Raw genomic sequence first — 18,900 nt, forward strand, 5'->3', positions numbered from 1 at the left:
TACATATTCCATTAAAAACCAGAAGTTTGCAGCTAGAATAGCTGTTTACCACATTAACAATGTATAGAGTGTATTTCTGATTCATTTAACGTTAGATTCATTGAAAAAATGGGCTTTTCATTATTAAAAAAAAAAGGACTTTTCTAAGTGACCCCAAACTTTTGAACGGTAGTGTATTATTATTATTTCACTGTGTTTTTCTCAAAAAGTTTTTTTTTTTTAGTTTGACAACCATTTTCTTGACTCGCCAGAATCAGAATCAGCCCTTCAAAAAAAAAGAAGTGCTTTTCCTTATTTTCCCTATATTTCTAAGTGACCCCAAACTTTTGAATGTAAGTGTACGTCTAAATATGAAGTGAGCATTTGTGCAAATCGAGTAGAAATGCTGTTAAGTTGTTGTTGTAATGTTGCATTTTTTGACGTCTGTGTGCTCTCTCAGGATGCGTTTACTGTGCATTGTGGGTCTCTTTGTGACTCTGCTGCATGTGTCCACCTCTCTGCTGCTGGGAGCCTTCAACATCCAGGCGTTCGGACCAACGAAAGCTGGAAATCCCACGATCATGGGCCAAATCAAGGAGGTCGGAAAAACCTTTTGTAAATAGCAATTCTCCGTTCTTTCTATGTTCACTCATCACACTCATAATCCTGACATGTGTTTCACAGATTGTCAGCCGCTATGACATCATCTTGATCCAGGAGGTCAGAGGCAGTGGCCTGATAGTGCCCGATAAACTCAAACGCCTTCTCAACCCGTTAGAATCACCATACACATACATTAAAGTGTGACGGCTCATGAACACACTTCACTGTTTAATGCTCTTTTCTTTCCTCTGTGTTTCCCAGAAATCCTCTTCAGGTGTACGACTACGTCACTAGCGAGCCTCTGGGCAGCAGGCCCCAGAATAATGAGCAATATGTTTTCTTCTACAAGTACACAGAAGCCTTTTTTTTAAAGTTACAGTTTTAAATGTTTTTTATGCGCTTGGTAGACAAGTGTTTATGTAAAGAAAATTAAAAAGTCCAATTGATAGAGATAGGCAGAGAGATACTTTATTGATCTGGAAGGAAATTCAAGCATCCAGTAGCAGTAACATACATTCATACATTACATAACACAACAGTAACCATATGCTGATATAAATGTCAACTTAAATGTGTACAGAGAAATCAAAGAAACGAAATTCAACATATTTATTTATTTATACAATTAAAAATGTGCAGCTGAGTTAAAACTCTGAGTAAAAAAAATGTGCAGAGGAATTAAATATATAGCTGTGTTTAGTTAATATATGACAATGAACTATAGATGTACTTGGGTTTTTTTTATCCACAGAAAAACAAATGTGATCAATGTCTTTACTTTCCAGGGTGAACCAGGTGTCTGTGACTGACACCTATCAGGACCGTTCCCTTGTTTTCAGCAGAGCGCCCTTTGTGGTCCGGTTCTCCTCACCTCACACGGGTAACAGTGACACCAACAGTACAGAGTTGGCTATTGTCCTGATATGTAGAGCTGCAACTAACCATTATTTTCACGATGAATCGCTTGGTCCATAAAATGTCAGAAAATGTTTGCAGATTTGCAAACTTACAGAAAAATCTTTCTGGGGTGAGCAGAGGAGCAGTTCTTTGTTGTAAATTTCAGCCTCTCCTCTAGATGGCACTATAAACTACTTACTTCACCTTTAAGTTCGCTTATGCCTTGGGCCGGCCCTGTTGAAGCCTCAAGGTTTGTCCGTTTTTGAAACTCGAGAGACGTCAAAACGGTTGTCAATCACACTGGTGTATGAGATCACTTTCTGACAAACTTTCCTTCAAAAAGAACTCTTTCTACTGCTTCTTCAGTCCAACTTTCAAGGCCCGACAAAAACGCACAGTCCAGATGGTCCACAGTGCACTCCATCATCATATCTAACAGAAAACACCTATTGCCAAATCCACTCCTCCTAACATCCATCTCTCCTCTCTGATCTGCAGTCGTGAAGGACTTTGTCCTGATCCCTCAGCACACCTCCCCACCATCTGCTGTGGAGCAGATAAACGCTCTCAACGGCGTGGCGAACCACGTCAACAGTACGTGGACCAGGGTGAGTGTTTTGTTCCAAGTCGACGCAAAATCAGTTATTTAAGTGGACATTATTTTGTCTGACTGTGAACCACCCCGTCTCTCCTCCTCTGCAGAACATTATTCTGCTGGGTGACTTCAACGCAGGATGCAGATATGTAAGAATCTCCAACTGGGACAATCTTATTCATTTAAAGAACCCGCCTTACCACTGGCTGATCGGCAACACGGCCGTTACCACAGTGTCAACCACCACATGTCCTTATGACAGGTTTGTCACACACACACACACACACACACACACACACACACACACACACACACACACACACACACACACACACACACACACACACACACACACACACACACACACACACACACACACACAAATCTTCACACACAAATCTTCACACACAAATCTTCACACACCCAAATCTTCACACACCTTTCTTTAATTGTGCGTTTGCAGGATTGTGGCCACCACAGAAATGATGATGGGAGTAGATGGAGTAGTGGGAGTAGACAGGAGCACTGCGGGCGTCTACAACTTCAAGGCGGCCCTCGGTCTCACCCAAGTTGAGGTAAAGTTCAAAAATAAACAACAAAAAGGCAGAGCCGAGGTCTTTTAGGTTTTGTTTTCTGACGTAACTGGCAACCCGTGGTTGCTCGGCAGCTGAGACTCTAGCGACTGCAATGATTGATAGACGGCGGTAGGTGGCGCCACATGCCAAAACATGATTGCAAAACATAAACATGATTTGCAAAAGATTTTTTTTAATGCAAATATTTTGTCTGTATTGTTGTTGTTGGTGAGTTCAGTTTGTTATATGAACATTATTCCTGAGTCTCTGTGACATATTAGGAGGATTTCACAGCCCGTTTCTTCAGATTTATTACATACTGCACCTTTAAGCAGTGCTGTAATGTACGTAAGCACAACATTCATCTGTACTTTACTTTATTTCTATTTTACTCCACTACATTTCCTCTAACTATCTTTGTTACTCTTTACTACCAAATAAAATCAAAACAAGAGTTGGCAATGGTCTGTTTTAGAGCTTTTCTCGTCTTGATGAGCTGGTTTACTCTTGAAATAGGAATTGAATAAGTACTATTATTTAAGTAATATTATATAAAAAGTGACTTCAACTTCTACCAATGTCATTTTCTGATATTATCTTGGCGTTTTAGGTACTTTATACAAGACTGGCATCAAGTGTAGAACTCCTATCAGTTATTTTGCAGGGATGGACGAAACGTTGCCTTTTCTCACTACTTAAATAACCGTTTTATTTGTGTAAAACTAGAACAAAAAAGTTGTTTGACATGTTTTCACTCTCTCACTCCCTCAGGCACTCGCCATCAGTGACCATTACCCCGTGGAGGTGAGGCTGAATTGACCACATCGGCCAAGCTGCAGCTGCAATCATCACTATTAATTAAGATTATTCACAACAACAAAAAGTGTGAGAAAATAAAACGATGCAAATGCAATTATCCGACAAAGCTTCTTCTTCTTCTTTTTTAATCACAGCATTGAACCCATCAACCAAATGAATGTATTCACAACAAACAGCACTATTTATTTTAAAATGCAGTTTTTATACACACATTTACAACTGAGGTATAAGCACAGACTCACAACTTTGCCATAAACGATTAATACATTTCCCCCATTTTGATCCCACTATTATTATTATTATTATTATAATATCACATATACATATATATAATTATTATATAAAGCCAGTATTGTACAATATTTCTATTATACTTTTTTGTCATATTTGTTTTGTCTGTTATTGGGTGGATACCTAACAATGTGGCAGGTGAGTTTACAAAGGTCACGGAGGTCAACCTGGCTGTCGTGCTACCTGAAAAACCTCACGTCTCCATTCATCCATGTCACGCCTCCACACCTTTTGGCTCCTCCCCCCCGTGTCACGTGCACTCACAGGTAAATAAAAGCCTCGCAGGATGCTCATCTCAGTATCTCTGCTCAGAAACTGTGCTGGATTCTGAACCTCTGTTCTGTGCTCACTACAGACTCACAAAAGCAGGTAGCTATGCGACTCCGACTCCTTTCATTTTCACATTTTTACAACTTATACATTTGAGTTATTCCAGGATCTTTTGACTTGAAATACACTGAATGGACATACACTGTAACACATTTCCCGTAGCAAGTTACAGGCAAAAAAAAGTTGCCTGTAGAGTCCTGTAAAAGTGTTGTGATTCCTGTAAAAAATAATTGCAGTATATTACCGGATATCTTTTTTTTACAGTGTTTTGCTGTATATAAATTACAGCAATGTATTGTTTTATATTTATATTAGAAACAACCATATTATCTTGTATTCCATTCAAATTACACGAGTTACCTGGCAACTCATTTTGCCAGTAAATAGCTGTTACTTATTCATAATTCAATATCTTATTATTGTAGTTTTTTTTTTTTACAGTTAATCTTTGTCAGTCACATTGAGCAAATTAAGCACACTGTGATTACTGATAATCCAAAATGTATCAACTTTAGCTGTTAAATAAAACAAGAGTCAATGCTGCAACAAAACAAAACATTTATTAAGAATCAATACAGTGAAAGATGGGTTTTCCTTAAGCAGAGACACAAAACACAGTGTAGTTCAACATTGTTATCGAAAATTAATACTTTTTAAAATACGTGGTTGTGTTGAATGAGACTTCGGTTTATAAATGTTTTATCGAAAAAATCTTAATTCACCTATTTACAGAATACTTTGCTTCAACAGCATGAACAGCCCTTGAAACAGAATCTGAGGCACAACAAATGGTCCATATTCATAACACTGGTCAACACCAAATTTATTGTTGAAGTTTTTTTTGTTTGTTGATTTAGGATCATTTTGATGCGCTGAATTCAAAAATCACATTGGTTTTGCTCAATTACTGTTTTCAACGTTTTTTGTTGTATGTACGAGTATTTTCACATCATATGATGCAATATTCTTGTATTAATTTCTTGTAATAAACAAATTCTGAAGATTTTGCAAAAACGTCATACAATACTATGTCGTCCAATTTTTAAATTTTTTGGAAAAAAACATTCTGGTCCAAAATTGGACAAACACGTCATACTATACTACGTCGTCCAAAATGTGACAATTTTTTTGAAAACAAAAATAAATTTGGTCCAAAATTTGATATAAAAGAAAAAGGTCAAACTATACTATGTCGTCCAAAATTTGAAGAAGAAAAAAATTTGGTCCAAAATTTTACAAAAACGTCATACTATACTATGTCGTCCAAAATTTGACAATTTTTTTGAAAAAAAAATGTTGGTCCAAAATTTGACAAAAAGGTCATACTACACTATGTCGTCCAAAATTTGAAAAATTATTCGAAAAAAAAAAAATTGGTCCAAAATTTGACAAAAAACGTCACAGGAAAGGGCAGGGGCATAACTTATTTTACTTGAGTTGGCATCACAAGCCAAGAAAACAAGCCTGGTTGGTATAGAGTCAGAAGAGAAGCTTCTCCCGTGCGTAAAGATGCAAATGCCGCTGTTCACCACACAGGTGCTGAAACGTGACAACGCATCACTCATTGTCAAGCAGGGCAAAACATAAACATGTCTGCATTTTGATCACTGTCCAGAGGCGCAGCTTGTGAACAGGTAAGGTAGGCAACTGCTTAGGGCCCCGAGCCCATAGGGGCCCCCCTCCCCGTCCCCCTTAAACAACAATGGGCAATTTGCAATGACATCTCAGTAGGAAACCTCCCTAAAGGGGCCCCACCTCACTTTAACCTGGCTGAAGTTAGTTCTGCAAGTTTGAAAATGAAGAGGATTATTTTACAGTGTAATGCATATCTTTTTTACTCAGTTTATATATATTTTTTTATGGTTATTTACAGTATTTTTATTGTTCTATATATTTATATTGTTTTATAATGTGGGTTCTTTACACTGTTATGTATTTTTTTTTTTTTTTACTAAGTTTATATAGTTTTTTAAAAGCTATCTACAGTATTTTATTGTTCTTTACATTTCTATTAACATACATATATATGTAACCCTTTTACCACCGGCTCGTGTATTAAAACCCACGCCTTGAAGATGAAACTTTAACTCTTATCAGGCGCTTTATGGTAAAAGAGACATTTCAGATATTAAACATCAGTCTAGGGTACTGTATGATTCTCACTATGGAATAATATGTGGGAGACTGTGGGCCATACACTTGCCCTGTAAACTCTCATGTAACACCCCAATAATAAGCACAATTGAGTAACCCAACACAAGGTCTCACTTTCATGAAAATGTATTAACAGTTTAGAAAAACATACATTCAAACATTTCTCTATGAGAGAATATAGAAAATAAAAAAATAGAACCTCTGGAGATAGTTGGTTTGTCTTTCCTCTAATGCCTAATTTATTTTGAGTGCACTCTTTTTTATACTTGCGTTGGCGCGCTTAAGTTGGAGCTCATAAGGGAAACATTTGATGTGCGTCTGTGAAGTCAGCAAGACCAGGTCGCTCACTCGTTGCGGTAGCAGCCGTCTCCGCCCGCAGCAGCCCGCGATGACAGACCTCCGTCTCCCTCGGCAGCAGCGAAGCACGTCCCGTCAGCGACTCTCTCCCGAGACGACTCTCCGAAACTCCTCTCCCCGCGCAGGCGGTGTCCCCCTTCAGCGAAGACTGTGATGTTAGCCTAGCTCCTGCTAGCTAACGAGACCAAACTCTCTTCGTGTCCACCAAAAAAACACAAGCGGTGATGAAGCGTTCGACTCACAAACACTTAACGTGCCAGTCAATTAAAGTTGGCTGATAACTTCACACTGACGCACACGCACAATCCCGGAGTTTCTCCCTACGCCATTAACTCCTTGCGTTCTCTTTTCTCCTCCGCGTCTCTCACCCGGAAGTGTAAAAAAACATAAAGGTCATGAACTCATGCCCGTAATATAACACAATAAACATTCTTTAAAAGGCATTCACACCCTATGGAATGATGTTTTTAAAGTCACACATTTTAAACATAAATTATGTATACATTTTAACTTCACCATGGACTGGCATTTTATCCTTAACTTATTCCCATGACAATAATGAAATAAATACCACTGATATTTATCAGAGTATTACATATATATATATATTTATATTAACATACACATATACATATATATATATATATATATACATATATATATATATGTATATATATATATATATATATTTTTTTTAAAGGCCCAATTTAGTTTTTTTCCACATTCCTTTTTGTCCTTCGTTTAGTTTCTTAATTTTCAATATCAGCGAAAGTGGCGCGTAAAAAAACTTCAAAATGAAAGCGCGCCAACTTATACTCACCGCTATGTGGTACATTTATTTTCATTAAGTGAAACCACAACAGCCGGGTGTTTGGGAGAAGGAGATGTAGGCTGTAATTAGAGTGTGTGAAATCATATTGTTGAAAACGTTTACCCTGCCTAAATAAAGACCGCCAGCAGAGGTCGCCATCACCCACAGTCAAGAAAGAAAGACAGACAGACAGACAGACAGTTGTATGCCAACTGGGATTGGCACCAGCAACCCCACGGCCCTCATGTGGAGGATAAAGAGGTAGACGATACAGGACAGATGGATGAACCACTTAAAGTGACAGCTTTAGTCCATCCGAGAGTACAAGTTAACGAGAAACCGCAAGCTGTACGAATGTAATTAAAGCAAACCGTGCATAATAATTGGGGTCACCTGTACAATTTGTGTTGTGTTTTCCATTAAAAGTCACCCTTTTATTCATCAAAAGAGTTGGGAAATGAATAGAAAATATAGTCGAGACATTGACAAGATTGGAAATAATGACTTTTATTCAAAAAGGGTTCATCCAATAGTCTTCTGACACCATTAGCAAACACAATGTTCCATTAGAACACTGGAAATGGGCCTCTATACACCTATGTACATATTCCATTAAAAACCAGACGTTTGCAGCTAGAATAGCTGTTTACCACATTAACAATGTATAGAGTGTATTTCTGATTCATTTAACGTTAGATTCATTGAAAAAATGGGCTTTTCATTATTTAAAAAAAAAGGACTTTTCTAAGTGACCCCAAACTTTTGAACGGTAGTGTATTATTATTATTTCACTGTGTTTTTCTCAAAAAGTTTTTTTTTTTTAGTTTGACAACCATTTTCTTGACTCGCCAGAATCAGAATCAGCCCTTCAAAAAAAAAGAAGTGATTTTCCCTATATTTCTAAGTGACCCCAAACTTTTGAATGTTAGTGTACGTCTAAATATGAAGTGAGCATTTGTGCAAATCGAGTAGAAATGCTGTTAAGTTGTTGTTGTAATGTTGCATTTTTTGACGTCTGTGTGCTCTCTCAGGATGCGTTTACTGTGCATTGTGGGTCTCTTTGTGACTCTGCTGCATGTGTCCACCTCTCTGCTGCTGGGAGCCTTCAACATCCAGGCGTTCGGACCCAAGAAAGCTGGAGAACCCAAGATCATGGGCCAAATCGAGGAGGTCGGAAAAACCTTTTGTAAATAGCAATTCTCCGTTCTTTCTATGTTCACTCATCACACTCATAATCCTGACATGTGTTTCACAGATTGTCAGCCGCTATGACATCATCTTGATCCAGGAGGTCAGAGGCAGTGGCCTGATAGTGCCCGATAAACTCAAACGCCTTCTCAACCCGTTAGAATCACCATACACATACATTAAAGTGTGACGGCTCATGAACACACTTCACTGTTTAATGCTCTTTTCTTTCCTCTGTGTTTCCCAGAAATCCTCTTCAGGTGTACGACTACGTCACTAGCGTGCCTCTGGGCAGCAGGCCCCAGAATAATGAGCGATATGTTTTCTTCTACAAGTACACAGAAGCCTTTTTTTTAAAGTTACAGTTTTAAATGTTTTTTATGCGCTTGGTAGACAAGTGTTTATGTAAAGAAAATTAAAAAGTCCAATTGATAGAGATAGGCAGAGAGATACTTTATTGATCTGGAAGGAAATTCAAGCATCCAGTAGCAGTAACATACATTCATACATTACATAACACAACAGTAACCATATGCTGATATAAATGTCAACTTAAATGTGTACAGAGAAATCAAAGAAACGAAATTCAACATATTTATTTATTTATACAATTAAAAATGTGCAGCTGAGTTAAAACTCTGAGTAAAAAAAATGTGCAGAGGAATTAAATATATAGCTGTGTTTAGTTAATATATGACAATGAACTATAGATGTACTTGGGTTTTTTTTATCCACAGAAAAACAAATGTGATCAATGTCTTTACTTTCCAGGGTGAACCAGGTGTCTGTGACTGACACCTATCAGGACACTTCCCCTGTTTTCAGCAGAGCGCCCTTTGTGGTCCGGTTCAAATCACCTCACACGGGTAACAGTGACACCAACAGTACAGAGTTGGCTATTGTCCTGATATGTAGAGCTGCAACTAACCATTATTTTCACGATGAATCGATTGGTCCATAAAATGTCAGAAAATGTTTGCAGATTTGCAAACTTACAGAAAAATCTTTCTGGGGTGAGCAGAGGAGCAGTTCTTTGTTGTAAATTTCAGCCTCTCCTCTAGATGGCACTATAAACTACTTACTTCACCTTTAAGTTCGCTTATGCCTTGGGCCGGCCCTGTTGAAGCCTCAAGGTTTGTCCGTTTTTGAAACTCGAGAGACGTCAAAACGGTTGTCAATCACACTGGTGTATGAGATCACTTTCTGACAAACTTTCCTTCAAAAAGAACTCTTTCTACTGCTTCTTCAGTCCAACTTTCAAGGCCCGACAAAAATGCACAGTCCAGATGGTCCACAGTGCACTCCATCATCATATCTAACAGAAAACACCTATTGCCAAATCCACTCCTCCTAACATCCATCTCTCCTCTCTGATCTGCAGTCGTGAAGGACTTTGTCCTGATCCCTCAGCACACCTCCCCACCATCTGCTGTGGCGCAGATAAACGCTCTCCACGACGTGGCGACCGACGTCGGCAAGAAATGGACCGAGGTGAGTTTTTTGTTCCAAGTCAACGCAAAATCAGTTTTGTCTGACTGTGAAGCCCCCTGTCTCTCCTCCCCTGCAGAACATTATTCTGCTGGGTGACTTCAACGCAGGATGCACTTATGTAAGAACCGCCGACTGGAACAATATTCGTCTTTTCATCGACAAGACTTACCACTGGCTGATCGACGACAGCGTCGACACCACAGTGTCAACCACCACAGACTGTCCTTATGACAGGTATGTCTCACACACACTCTCGCACACTCTCTCTCTCTCTCACACACACACACACACACACACACACACACACACACACACACACACACACACACACACACACACACACACACACACACTCTTGTACTTGCTGCATACTGAGGACCGGGTAAAAGAGCTGACAAAATGAGGACCAGCATTTCCACTTTATAAATCAACACAATTACAAATATCTACTTCATGAATGACATCTACTAAAATCTTACCCAAAATGTTTGCTCCAAAATTTGAAAAAAAAATTGACCCAAAATTTGACAAAAACGTCATACTATACTGTCATCCAAAATTTGAAAAAAATCTGACCCAACATTTTTGGTCCAAAATTTGAAGAAAAAAAATTGGACCCAAAATGTTTGGTCCAAAATTTGAAGAAAAAAAATGACAAAAAAATGGATGCACAATTTTTGGTCCAAAATGTGAAAAAAAAAATTGGACCCAAAATGTTTGGTCAAAAATTTGAAAAAAAAATTGACGCAAAATTTTTGGTCCAAAATTAGAAAAAATAAATTGGACCCAAGATGTTTGGTCCAAAATTTGAAAAAAAAAATTGACAAACAGAGTATAGCATGTTATAGCAACCTAAGGAAGTGATTTCAATGAAAACAAAGTGAGGACCGACCAAAATGTCCTCACTCCGTAAAAATGTCCTCACTTTGTTGGTTAAAAACCCTCACTGGTCCTCAGTATGGCGCAAGTACAAGAACACACACACACACAGCTGTGTGTGAGATAAACCCAATCTTCACACACCTTTCTTTAATTGTGTGTTTGCAGGATTGTGGCCTCTGATGACATGGTGAAGGGAGTAGACAAGAGCAGTGCGGGCGTCTACAACTTCAAGGCGGCCCTCGGTATCACCGACGACAAAGCGGTAAAATTCAAAAATAAACAACAAAAAGGCAGAGCTCTGCATTGCCAACATAACTTAATTTAATTCAATCTAAAAATACTAATAGTTGTGTTTTGGGTTAGTCTTACGTGTACGTTAGCCAAGCGCCTTGCTTCACAGAGGCCGCCATCTTGTGCCGACATTGATTTTAAAGCCGTCTAAAATGGGCAAACGTCTCTGGTTTGCGACGGCTGCAAGAGTTCAATGACCACTTATCTGTAGTGTGAATGTAGTCAATCTGCATTAGTTTATTTTTAGCAGATTCACCTGGGTTCATTTTTAACGTGAAAGAGCATTTAAAGGCGCCATATGTAAGAGTGTGGCCAAAATCAGGTTACTACACTCAAATTAAAAAATACCGAGGTCTTTTAGGTTCTGTTTTCTGACGTAGCTGGCAACCCGTGGTTGCTCGGCAGCTGAGACTCTACCGACTGCAATGATTGATAGACGGCGGTAGGTGGCGCCACGTGCCAAAACATGATTTCAAAACATAAACATGATTTGCAGTCTGCAAAATTTATTTTTTTAATGCAAATATTTTATCTGTACTGTTGTTGGTGAGTTCAGTTTGTTATATGAACATTATTTCTGAGTCTCTGTGACATATTAGGAGGATTTCACAGCCCGTTTCTTCAGATTTATTACATACTGCACCTTTAAGCAGTGCTGTAATGTACGTAAGCACAACATTCACATATCTGTACTTTACTTTATTTCTATTTCTATTTTACTCCACTACATTTCCTCTAACTATCTTTGTTACCCTTTAATACCAAATAAAATCAAAACAAGAGTTGGCAATGATCTGTTTTAGAGCTTTTCTCGTCTTGATGAGCTGGTTTACTCTTGACCTCCCAGTCGAAAGACAACTCGCCCCGAGCCATATACTTTAAGTACTATTATTTAAGTAATATTATATAAAAAGTGACTTCAACCTATGTCATTTTCTGATAGTATCTTGACTTTTTAGGTACTTTATACAAGACTGGCATCAAGTGTATAACTCCTATCAGTTATTTTGCAGGGATGGACGAAACGTTGCCTTTTCTCACTACTTAAATAACCGTTTTATTTGTGTAAAACTTGAACAAAAAAGTTGTTTGACATGTTTTCACTCTCTCACTCCCTCAGGCAAGCGCCATCAGTGACCATTACCCCGTGGAGGTGAAGCTGATTTGAACAATGACCACATCGGCCAAGCTGCAGCTGCAATCATCACTATTAATTAAGATTATTCACAACAACAAAAAGTGTGAGAAAATAAAACGATGCAAATTCAATTATCCGACAACTCTCCGTCTTTTTTTATTTTTGATTCACAGCATTGAACCCATCAACCAAATGTATTCACAACAAAGACAAGGGAAAAAAAAATGTGTAGAAAGATGCCAAAGGATTTTTTTTTTTTTTTTTTTTTTTTAAAGGTACAGGAAAGTCGGGCACTTTTAAACAGTGAAGACACAAAGAATAATGGTTTCAACAGCCTCCCCCCAAACAGTGACTATCAACGCGCAGCTTAAAGGGACAGTCCAGGTTCTCTCAGATTTAGACAACATTCTTAAGATATAGTTCCAGATGTTTAAGCCTTTTATTAAACCAATGTCCATTTTCAGCTTGCAGGACACAGGACTTGCTGGTCTATTATGGCCTCGTATGTCAAGTCTGTGTTCCTTTGTTCAAATGAACGCTGCTTAACTGCAAAATACGGTGGTGAACATACACTTAAGATAACATAACCAAGTACTTAACTACAATCCCACTCCCAAAAAAAAAAGAAATCACTTGTATATCACACCTCGGACTTCCCCACATAATATTATGTTGTAGTGCTGTAAACTGTTACTGCAGTAAAAAATACATACAGAGAACAGTGAAAAGGTGAACAATCGTTTACTGTCGTCAAAGTGGAACTCACACTTCTATAGCACCAACAGTAAAAGATCAACCTGCTATACAGTCAATTTACCAGGTTATTTACTTTCTACTGGTGTTTGAAATTAAACTGGGGGTTCATTGTTTATCTGAACTACTTCATTTAGACGGGGAAATACTGTCATTAGCACTAATCTATTCTGAGTATGTCAACACTTCACCTGGTAAGTTATGTAAGTGTGTGTGGGACACATGTTTCTTTCTTTAAAGGCAAAGGTGTTTTTTTTAAACTTGTCAAAGTCCCTTTAACTACAGTCTACCATGTGCACATGTGGCCGTATATATGCCGTTACCCCCCCCCCCCCCCCTCCCTCGCTCGCTCGCTCTACTAGGCTTTTCTCTTCTTCAGCATCTCCAGATACATGCCCAGCGACTTCTGAATGGAGTCTTTGGTGATGAAGCTGACAAAGTGGCGGATGTCCGTCTCTCTGCTGGACGTCAGCTTGTCGATCGTCGGTTTCCTCATCATGGTCTTGGTGATCTGTCTGGCGTGGTCTGCGAACGTGAACAAGAAAATCGGGCCGTTAGCTCACTCTAGTTTCCTCAAAATTAAGGAAGGCTTCTCAGTGCAGCATAAGTACCCTAAGTTATGGCTCAATATGAATTCAAATGACAATTTTTTCCTATAAACTCCTTCACTGCAGGTCTTGCTCTATATCATGGGTGTCAAACTCTGGCCCGCGGGCCAAATTTGGCCCGCCATGTAATTTCATTTGGCCCTTGAGGCAATATCAAATTAACATTAGAGCTGGCCCGCCGGTATTATACAGCAGCACCGCCGCTGTAACACCGCATTCCCCGCTAATACTACAAATCCCATAACGCTCTAATATAAGCGTTGCTTGTTCCAAATTTAGTGTTAAAGCAAATCAGTGTAGCAAACTGAGCAATAATTAACATTTTATTTATGCACTTTCTCTTGCTACTTCAAGGCTTGAATGTTTGATTCATTCATTATTGTTATTTTATTTTCAAATTTATTATTAGCCTGTGGAAAAAGTTTATTTTGATATTTACCTCAGAAGGCTGCAAATAGAAAAGAGGCATTCAATTTTTATTTACATTTTATTTGATATGCCATTGATATTTTTTAATTATTATTATTATTATTTGAAACTCGATTTTGCATGTCACTATAAAGTTATATAAGCCTTGCTTGTTCAATATTCAATGCAAAACTTGTTTGGGTCCCTATTAAGTTAATTTGTTCAACCTTGGCCCGCGGCTTTGTTCAGTTTTAAATTTTGGCCCACTCTGTATTTGAGTTTGACACCCCTGCTCTATGTAAACCAAGTCTTGGGGCATCACAAGCTTTGTTGTTATTATTTTATGTCTGTTAAATTCTGTGATCATTGGTATTTTGATTGGAATGAAGTAGCTGAATGATAGATAGCTAGATAGATAGATAGAAAGCTACATAGAGAGCTAGCACAGATAGATAGAAGGCTACATAGAGAGCTAGCATAGATAAAGAGCTAGCAAAGATAGATAGAAGGCTACATAGAGAGCTAGCATAGACAGATTGAAGGCTACATAGAGAGCTAGCATAGATAGAGAGCTAGCACAGATAGAAGGCTACACAGAGAGCTAGCATAGATAGAGAGCTAGCATAGATAGAGAGATAGTGTAAGATATAGAGTTAGCTAGCTTGCTAGATAGGAAGCGAGATATAGAGTTAGCTAGAGAGCTAGTTAGATTGATAGAAAGCTAGGTAAAGAGCAAGCATAGATGGATAGAGAACTAGATAGAGAGTTATAGGAGGCTAGATATACTTATATAAAAATACTTGGTACTAACCTGGTTTCTATATGGTGAATTTTAGTGTATTATTAGGTTATAAGCTGGTAATAAGCAGGTAGCTACAGCCCCCAATTACTAGCCATTTACCCAGTAAATATATGGTAACAGAAATGTGTTACTTGGTATTAACCTGTAATTAGAAGGTAAGAACAATGGCCAAAATACTGGGTAATTACCCAGTAAATTATAAAGCATTATTGTATTAATGCTTAAATTACATTTTATTAACGCTTATATTACTTACCGCTACACTGTAGAACTGCTGGTCATTAAAATTAGTACAAATGGGATTTCTTTCTGGTTTTTTTTCCTTTGGCGGCCCTCAGTCCAATGTTGGGTTCCTAAATTGGCCTCAGGTATCAACACTTTGAGAACCCCTGATATAGAGTTAGCTAGAGAGCTAGCTAGATAGGTAATTTATTAATCCCAAACTGGGATATTTGGGTGTAGCAGCAGCATTACACACAAGGGAATGACAACAAAATTAAATGAAAAAAAAAAGCAAAAACAGAGAACAAACCTAGACATATTAACATAGCAAATTTTTAAAGTATAAATAAGGAGTACTGATTGTAGTTGGTCTCATATATTATATTATTATTTAACTGGTACAACGTGAGTCTGTGAGGCTCAAGTGTGTCTTGAATAAACCTGGTGAAACTAAAGTTTTACCTCAGGTTTAAGAGCCAGGGTCGTGCTGTTATTTAAAAACTGCATACGCGTTTCCTGATTTTTTCTGGATGTGTTTCAATAAAGTAATTGAGAAATAATTAAATATGTGTATATGCTCATTATATCATTGCTAAACCAACAAATCAAAATGGTGGCCTGAGACTTTTGCATACGTCGGCATTCGTTCAAATCCTGGATATGACCTTATTTGTGAGAGTGATGGATGGACTGTCCTTTACTTTAATGATGTAATGAGAACAATTCAATCATTTAGTGATGTTTCTTAACATGCTCTGGTATGTTATGACATACACTTCCTGGTTTTGTAGCACTGTATATAGTGTAACCTGTATCCTGTATACCTGGAATGGCTAACCACTTGGTCATAGTCTGCGTGGCTGTGGAGAGAACTTGGTCTTCGGGAACCAGCTGGTCCACCATTCCAATCCTGAGGGCGTCTGAGGGGTTGTAAAGTTGCCCCAACTGCAGCGCGACCTCCGAGCACCGATGGCCCACTGTTTTTACTAGAGTGTCCTTAAACCTAGAAAAGCAGCAGTAACGGTGAACTCTTGACCAGCATCACTGCCACGATAATTATAATAATAGATGTCATGCAATTCCTTACCAAAAAGGGGCTACAATGCCGAGCTGAGTCTCATTAAGGCCAATGCTGTAACGAGGGTTGTCTGCCATTATTCTGTAGTCACACGTCATGGCCATCAGGCAGCCTCCCGCTGGGCTGGAGCCCTGGAAATTAAAGTCAAAACAATACTGAGTTTTTGTTTTGGTCATGTGAAATTTATTTTTTTAAACGTACACTACTGTTCAAAAGTTTGGGGTCACCTATACAATTTTTTTGCGTTTTCCATTAAAAGTCACAATTTTATTCATAATGAGAGTTCCAGAAATGAATAGAAAATATAGTCAAGACATTGACAAGATTAGAAATAATGATTTTCATTCAAAATAATAATTTTGCCCTTTCGTTAAAGAACTAGCAAAACTGTTTTCAGCTGTGCTAACATCATTGCACAAGGGTTTTCGCCATTAGCAAACACAATGTACCATTAGAACACCGGAAATATATACCTCTATACATTCAATTCCATTGAAAACCAGACGTTTGCAGCTAGAATAGTTGTTTACCACATTAACAATGTATAGAGTGTATTTCTGATTCATTTAATGTTTTAACTTTTGAACGGCAGTGTAGATGCAGATGACTGCATCGACGTATGATAGTAATAGGTTACTGCTGGTTTGCTGTGTTATAGAATCACTTTGTCAGTTATTTTGACGTGCATTAGGATATTGAGAGACGACGAAAAACTGATAAAACTGATGCTATAGCAAAGATAACTTAAGTTGTGGAGGTTACATGTGGCATCATGACGTCCGTCAGCCATCAGTAACCTGCCCAACACTGCTGTACGTGACACAGGGAGCGAGAACGGAGACTCCGGCATGGGGTTTTTGTTTTCGACTTACATTGATTGCAGCTATAATGGCCATGTTGGAGCCATAGAGCTTCAGCCACATCTCCTGAACAGCTCTCCAGAACTCCCCACAGCGCTCTGGACTTTTCCCATACATCTCCATGATGTCCAGACCGGCTGAGAACACCTTAGGCTGGCTCTGAAATAAGGCAACACATTATTCACACACCTGCACTGGTATTATCCCCTACAACCTCTGCTGCCACACTTAAAGGTGATGATGCCGTACCGAGGTGATGATGAGGCCTCTGCAACTCTTGTCCATCTCCAGCTTCTCCACGCCGATACAGAATTCGGTGAGGAACTCTAAACTCAGGCTGTTGACTGGGGGACTCTGCATGTGCATTATCGCCACACCTGTATTAGACATGAGGAAGCAGGGAATCCAGGTGACACAGCGTGTGATGCGTGGTAACAGGATGGCGCTAATATCACAATTGAGCCATTCTGTGATAATCAATGTGCGTGTGTGTGTGTGTGTGTGTAGGATTGGCTTTACCAGTGCTTTGGTTAAACTCCACTTTGATCCTGGGTGTGGTGGAGCTATTCCTCTGCTGGGTGACGAGGACAGGAGGGTCACGCACTTGGACATGACTGCTGCAAGGGGACAACTGAGAGAGCAGACCTGTGCACACACACAATTTAAAATGAAATCTTTCTGATTGTTCAGTCCACAGTTGATAAATGCTGCTATAATCACACAACAATCCCTAAAATGAATGAGGACAGATGAGCGTTTAGGATCAGATGTCTCCAGCGACAGAATAGATTGAGGCTTCAACAATGAAGCAGTTATTAATTGCTTATTTCTTATAAGCAATTTATTATATCTAATCAATACAGCTTAAACAATTACTTGATTAATCGATTAAATTACCCGTCAACTATTTTGATAATCCATTAATCTGTGTGTGAAGCTTTTATTCAGGATGAAAACAATATTTCTGATTGTTTTAGCTTCTTAAATGTGAATATATTCTTCGTTTATTTGCGCCACATAACAAATAAATCATTAAAAGTTAATCATTTTGGTTTGTGGACAAAAATAAGACATTTGAGAACATCATGTCCAGGTTTGACAAACACGTTTTGACATTTTATGGAAGAAAACGATTACTCTATTAATCGTGAAAATAATCGACAGATTAATTAATTGCAGCTAAATTCTAAGTCAGCTACTTAGGTTTAGGGATCAGCATATTAAATGCGAACATTTTCTGGTTTCTATTAGCAAAACATTTTTAAAACTAATTTATCTAGTAGACTGAAAAACAAACAAACGTGTGTTTATAATTTTTTTTTACATAGAGATTAGTTTGAAGTTAAATGGGGAGGCGGGTGATCTGTATGCATACATTAAAGTTTACAAAAACAACACATAGTGCAAGACAATATAGGAAAATGTTTAAATATTAGGCGTTTCCTCCTCATATCAAGTCAGCTGTGCTCGTACACGGTCACACGAGGACCCTGCAGTGTTTTCCAGGCGACCTTTGCTCCAGTTTGTCCAGAGCTCAAGTATAAACACAGCGCAGCTAACAACGTTAGCACTGCTAGCTCCGCGGCTGTGACGTCACACCGACTTCGCTCCAACTTTTTAAACACAAACACACACAAAAAAAGAGGAAAAATCTGCGCACGACTGTGTTCCTGTGTTGGCGCTCCTTCACGTACCTGTCACAGCGTATTTGTTTCTCAGCGCAGCTCTCAGAGCCATCTTGAAGAGCTGTTTAGCTTCCTACCACAGC

The 18,900-nt window shown here is 38.6% G+C and overlaps 2 protein-coding genes across 2 annotated transcripts; one reads left to right on the forward strand and one right to left on the reverse strand.

The window, feature by feature from the left end:
* Nucleotides 1-440: 440 nt before the first annotated feature.
* On the forward strand, nucleotides 441-12,431 carry LOC310933088 (deoxyribonuclease-1-like; the record flags this gene model as incomplete). The annotated part of the gene is made up of 8 exons (XM_083896510.1): nucleotides 441-578; nucleotides 664-752; nucleotides 844-930; nucleotides 1,368-1,462; nucleotides 9,981-10,090; nucleotides 10,167-10,324; nucleotides 11,138-11,234; nucleotides 12,384-12,431. The coding sequence occupies 8 exons, from the start codon at nucleotides 441-443 to the stop codon at nucleotides 12,429-12,431; spliced, it is 822 nt and encodes a 273-aa protein (XP_083752636.1).
* Nucleotides 12,432-12,579: 148 nt separating this feature from the next.
* Nucleotides 12,580-18,900, reverse strand: eci1 (enoyl-CoA delta isomerase 1). Its single transcript, XM_083896283.1, has 7 exons — nucleotides 18,827-18,900; nucleotides 17,652-17,777; nucleotides 17,382-17,509; nucleotides 17,145-17,291; nucleotides 16,282-16,403; nucleotides 16,019-16,197; nucleotides 12,580-13,679 (listed from the first exon to the last, which is right to left on the reverse strand). The coding sequence occupies exons 1-7, from the start codon at nucleotides 18,867-18,869 to the stop codon at nucleotides 13,513-13,515; spliced, it is 912 nt and encodes a 303-aa protein (XP_083752409.1). The 5' UTR covers nucleotides 18,870-18,900; the 3' UTR covers nucleotides 12,580-13,512.

Source organism: Microchirus variegatus, assembly GCF_963457635.1.
Source record: "Microchirus variegatus genome assembly, chromosome: 10".
Taxonomy (NCBI): domain Eukaryota; kingdom Metazoa; phylum Chordata; class Actinopteri; order Pleuronectiformes; family Soleidae; genus Microchirus; species Microchirus variegatus.